Source organism: Alexandromys fortis, unplaced genomic scaffold (genome assembly GCF_014885135.2).
Source record: "Alexandromys fortis isolate MF-2015 unplaced genomic scaffold, M_Fortis_MF-2015_v1.1 scaffold_10, whole genome shotgun sequence".
In the NCBI taxonomy this organism is placed as follows: domain Eukaryota; kingdom Metazoa; phylum Chordata; class Mammalia; order Rodentia; family Cricetidae; genus Alexandromys; species Alexandromys fortis.
This window is the reverse complement of record NW_026067895.1, coordinates 12,364,283-12,370,282: the sequence shown is the minus strand read 5'-3', so window position 1 is coordinate 12,370,282 and position 6,000 is coordinate 12,364,283. Positions and strand designations below refer to the sequence as shown.

At 37.4% G+C, this 6,000-nt stretch overlaps 1 protein-coding gene across 1 annotated transcript in view; it reads left to right on the top strand.

Moving 5' to 3' along the window:
- Rfx3 (regulatory factor X3) overlaps window positions 1–6,000 on the top strand; it is a 258,666-nt gene that overhangs the window by 121,423 nt on the left and 131,243 nt on the right. The window contains exon 3 of the mRNA XM_050159633.1: window positions 5,036–5,160. Within this exon, the coding sequence (XP_050015590.1) occupies window positions 5,036–5,160 (125 nt within the window). The remainder of the gene's footprint in view (window positions 1–5,035; window positions 5,161–6,000) is intronic.

The window sequence follows — 6,000 nt, the reverse complement described above, 5'->3', positions numbered from 1 at the left end:
TCTCTCTCTCTCTCTCTCTCTCTCTCTCTCTCTCTCTCTCTCTCTCTCTCTCTCTCTCTCTCTCTCTCTCTCTCTCTCTCTCTCTCTCTCTCTCTCTCTCTCTCTCTCTCTCTTTGTGTGTGTGTGTAGGCCATAAAAAGATGGTGACATATCCCTTGTAGCTGCAGTTAAGGGAGTTGTGAACTGACCAGTGTGGGTGCTGGGAAGCAGCCCTCTAATAGAGCACTAAATATGCTCTACCACTGAGCAATCTCTCTAGCCCCATTATACCCATAATTGTAGTTAATGGAGGTTTAACTGAGTTTGAGTATTAGTAATAAAGAGTTTTATGTTTCAGAATTTTTAGAATGATTTTGGTTCTTTCTTCTTGTAAAAATATACTACTGTCAAACTACTTGTTCTCTAGTTTAAAAATAGTAATTTAAAATTATCAAATAGCATTCTTGATCTTATGTTGAATTAGGCTTCTAAAATTCTTATAATTTGTGTTGAGTATAGCTGTATTTGGATATAACTTATTTTACCATAAAGTAACTATTATAATAATTTTGGTTAAGTTGGTTTTGGTTAAGTTGGTTTAAGCCAAAAGGGGATTTAGCATTTTGGTCTTCCTATGGTAAGGTAAAAGGAAAAGCAATTTGAAAACTATAGATCTTTATCACAATCTTCATATAGAAAACTGAAAGTCAGTTTAGTGGAATGAGACATGAGGCTTTGCTTTATGGAAGAGAAAGTATTTCATGGAAGATCCCAGTAAGCATCAGGTGAATCCAGCTTGGTATAAGCTTATAAAGTTCTGCTGGACAGTGATTGACGAGGTCAGATTATTAAACCGATTAATTTGGCATGTACATTGTATGTGCTAAAAAGAATCCAACTGTGAATTTGAGTGCATTAAACAATTTTCAGGAAGTTCCCCAAAGGACATTTGAATGCTTTGAAACTTGCAATAAGGCATGTTTGTTCCAAACACACTTGATTTGCCTAGGTTTGCCCATCAGCTTGAAAAAATGCTAATTTGTTGCATTCAGCAGCTGGGTTTTGCAATATTCTTCTCCTCCTCCTCGGGGCTAATTAACCTTCTTTCAAAATGTGGCCTATTTAGCCTTAGCTTCTCATGACTCATCCAGAGCTGGCGGTACAAAGGGGAGCCCTTAGCAGGCGGGTGTGTCCAACTGTCTAATTACCAGAATGAAAAGGCCTTTGTCAAACAAGCATCTGTTGCTCACCACACACCTGACAGTCACATTAGGCAAGGATGACTAGACGGAAATTGTGCATGTCTCTCCTGTAAGAATATACAAGTCATTTACATGTGGGCTGCATCAGAAGCAAACTGCAGGGGGTTATTTAGCTTATCAAAATAGATTAATGTGACTGCTCTTGTGATTGATAAACAAATATCACTTAACAGGCACCAAAGGGACAAAACTAACCAAATTACCCCCAGACATAAACAAAGTCTCAGAAACTTGGGCTGGTGAATGAGAATGCCTTCTAAGCACCCAACTGTTGTTCAGCTCCCTAAGGTAGCAAGTTCTGGACACTGCCCTCCTGGGATGAGCTTCACTGTGCACAGATGTTGGGGATTCCCCAGAATGCTTTCAGTATGTCAGTGTGTCTAACAAACTTTGTGCAGATGATTATACTCTTTCAATATGCTTTATATGGTTACTGAGCTGCATTAAGATTAGGTCTTCAGAGTCAGTGAGTGTAAAGTGGCTCTGGACAAACATTTATTAGTTTGGAATTAGTATTGCTTCAGTAAAGGAAATAATTTCATGCCTTAGGGATAGTGGTGGAATGGATCTATCTCCATGATTGTTGGAAATGTACATTAAAAAAACATACGTTAGAACCCCAAATTACTGTTCTGATGCCCAGTGTCCAGCTTTTTGTTTGGAAACTATACTGTCATGAGTCTGGAACACAGGACACCCAGTGGTTGTAAGCATAGTTTTCAAGCCACACAGAATTAGAGTGAATTCAGATTCTTCCTCTTTCTGGCTGCATGCTTTTAGCAATTTTTAAAATCCCTCCAGGTCTGTTTCCACACTTGTTTGATAAGGGTAACATCCACATCGTTGTCTTCTTTTGGAAATTAAACTGCCAGTTGTATTTAACACAGTTTAAGTAGAATGGTTTCTAGCATAAGGAAAAGACTTAGTAAATGAGAGACCAATTTGTAGTCATCGCCATTCAAGGCAGTTTATGGAAGTCAGGAGGCTGCTAGAGAGTCCCTTCTTCAGGGCTGATGGAGGTAGTGGGACTAGAGAGAAATGAAACTGTCTGTCAGATGGTCTTGGGAGATGCCCAAGGTTTAAGAACATTGGCTGTTCTTATACAGGATGTTCCCAGCCTCCACATGGTGACCCACAACCATCCATAAATCCAGTCCCAGTGGATCCAAACCCTCTTTGGACCTCCTTGAGAACCAGACATATTTGGTAACAAATAGACATACATGCAAAACACTCACACATACAAATCTAATATTTTTTTTTTTTAAAAAAAAACTAATCAAATGAACAGAAATTAGAATTAGCAGAAAGTACTCTTGGGTTTGATTAATACTTGGGTACACTAGATTGGGCTCTTTGTGCCAGTTTTGATTTTGAATAGACAGCTGGAGGCCGAATAGAAAGTTCTCTCCTAGTCTTTAGCTTTAAATTGAAAAGCAATCATTTCCCAGTACTTATTTAGTTTACTCTTGTTGAATAGCTGACATATTTTTGCTTCCTTTATTGTTTCTTCATTCTAGAATGTTATCACTCTGTTAGTCTCATTATATTTACCTGGACACTACGTATTATTAAACTCAGCTCCCAATGTATCCTGCGAAATTAAGAGCACGAAATTTATTCTGACATCAAATCTTTCTTTTCTGTTTTCTATGTGTGTGTAAGTGATGAGTGATTTGACATCCCAAGCCACAAACTACTCTCCTATAAAATAAGAATATCATAGTTTTAATCATTAGCGCAAAATATTGGCACATAAGCTAGTCCTGGCAAAGCTTCCCACTAGCTCTGTAGTAAACAAGAGGGAGTATTAGTGCAAAAGACTTGACTGTGGGAACCCACATTTTAGGGATGGAGCAGAGTAAAGGAGACGCACTAGTTGGCTACACGTGGTTTCCGTGTGTGTTCATCAAACAAAGGTCTACTGCTCACCCTGGAGCTTATGGGACTGAAAACCTTCGTAGCAGGTGCTATCCAGTATCTGGTCCATTCCTTGTTCCTTGCACAGAAGCAAGCCTTGCATACATATTTAGCTCCTTTGTTGTAGCACAAAATGTAATCAATACTCTGTATACTTAATAAATCAGAGGACCTGAAAGGTTTTGCTTTCATTTTTGGATTGCTGTTTTTCTCCCTATTTGTCATGGAAGAAAAAACATAAAAGGAAAAGATATGGTTCCTAATTTATCTATTCTTTAAAGAAAGGATAATTTTGAAGGGAATGGCCAGTGCTGGGATCTACCCTAGCGATAATTAAGCACTCTTTCACTGCACTATAACCTGGCTTTGGCTCCCAAAAATGGAGCATTAGTATCTTCCATCACCCTAATCAAGCAAGAATTTTGTGTAGTGAATGATGCCATTCTCATTTATCTTAGGCATCTCCATGGTTATAATGCTAGTCCAAATGCACATTTATCTAACACACTTGATATTTAATAGGCCCACAGTTTGTATTATTGCACATAAAAATCTTGATTTTTCAGCTTCTTTTGAAAAAAAAAATCACACCAGTTTTCTACAGGTTGGCCTCCCATGTATCCAGAAAGTCCTGGAGCTGAATGTGAGCCTATCTGTGCAAATGATGCTGTAGCCTCAGTCTTAACCTTTCACCCACCTTTTCCTTCCTCAGTATAACTCAATTAAATGTGAAAGTTAGATTGTTTCATGGATTAATATATTCTTGAGTAAATGTATTTATGAAAAACACTCAGAAGAGCCCTTTACATGTCTTGAACAGTTGGTGGCAGCTATCACTTCCAGACTTTTGTATCTAAAGAGATTGGTGTAGCTTTAGGACTTTGACCAAGAAAGCCATAAGAAAGTCACACATCACCTACAGAAGAGCCACTATGAAACTCTAGAGAACATCACTGACATTAAAACAAAAAGCACAGCCACAGCTTTTTTTCTTGCCACGTTGATATGTTTCTTAACATCTTTGGGCATTTTGCATTTACAAAATAAGAACGGGTTTTGTTATTTTATAAGGTCTATTTCTAAACCTGTTGTGGAAAAAAGAATTAGATTGATCACACTGTGACAAAGATTTTGATTAGAATTAATTTTCTCCTCCAAAGAGCTGAATAGTTGAGAATTTAATTTTCTTAAGGAACATAAATGCTCATGGTGTTCTTTACTGGTTTAAACTGCAATATATTACTTTTCATAGACTACGAATTAAATAGTGTATCCTACCTTTATCCACATATCAGAAAGTTCACATTTATTTTTTATTGAATCTGTAAGTGGCAAAAGAAGACATCAAACCATAGAAGCCTAAGAAAATTAGAAAATGTGATCCTGTGGCTGAATTGAGAGTATATTAGTATATATAAAACATTTGAATAATTACTTTATAATTTAGAAATGATTGAGTCTATGTTATGCTTCTTTATTGTCACCTGATAGCCTCAAAAAGTGTCTAGAAAGTATAGTACACTACATGAGCATCTATTTCAGATTGAATAGCTTTAATATTTAAATTCATAGTTCATTAAAGAATTGATACTTTTAACAATTAGGATCAAAGGACAATAGCTTTTAGTGAAGTTCTGCCTCTTTAGTCTCAGGTCAAGAGGTACCAATAAAGACTTTTATAAAAGTATTATTAATTTATTACTGTTTAGTTAGTTAAAAACTGATCAAAATGACTAAAACATACATGAGTTAATGTGACAGTGTTGGGCTGAGTGGTATTACATGTTTGGAAGCCTCAGTTTTTGATATTAAGAATGCTGCAATTAAGTTTATAATGCAAGGGCAACATTATAAACTGTTTTTGTATATTCCAGAGACCATCATGCAGACTTCAGAGACGGGTTCAGACACAGGTTCGACAGTGACTCTACAGACATCTGTGGCTAGCCAAGCAGCGGTGCCTACCCAGGTGGTACAGCAAGTGCCAGTCCAGCAGCAGGTAAGGACCCATGGCATCCAGAGAGGTGGTGTTCCTTATGTTGTCTAACAGAACTTACTTCCACACCAAGAGGAATTTACTTTCTTGCTTCCTGGAGGATGGAGATGGGCATAGTACCCTTCTAGATCAATTCGGCAAACATTTCTTGGATATTTCCCAGGTCCTGGGTGTACCAGGTCCTTTCCTTGTTGAACTGCAGAGCTAATGGGACATATGTTCAGACCATATTCCTCTACTAGGAGCTCCTCCTATCTCTTAAAGGGAGGTGACTTTTCTGACCTGTCCACCTGTTTTCTCCTCTTTTCTTCCCACTGCTTAGTAGAACTTGCAAATCGATGGTATTTTTTACATAGCTTGAGAGTTGTACTTAATAGTGGAAAGAATAATATACTTTATAGGCACGGAATTTGCCTTTGTGGTGCTTTAGAAATTGCCTTGGCACTAGTTGGCTGTTAAATACTATTTAATGAAAATAAAATTATCTTAAAGGTCTGGAGATCTGACTCATCCCATTTAAAGAAGTGCAGAAGAATTAATCACCAGATGCTTAGTACAGGTCTTATTCATGCTTAGGGAATTTGGCTTGTTTTGGAAAGATACTGACAAAGTAATGTTATCCATGCCAATGAACAGTTCTGTGTGTGGTTTGTGAGCACACTGGCATGTCATTTTTTCCCCAAATAGTGGCAAGAACTTGCATATTTCAATTTACTAGTTATGTTTATCTTTCTTTGTAATTTATTCCTTCCTTCCTCTCTCCCTCCCTACCACTCTACCTTTTTTTTCACTACTACTAAAAAGGAACTTCCACAAATTGTGCCTTGAAAGACACTGTTACCA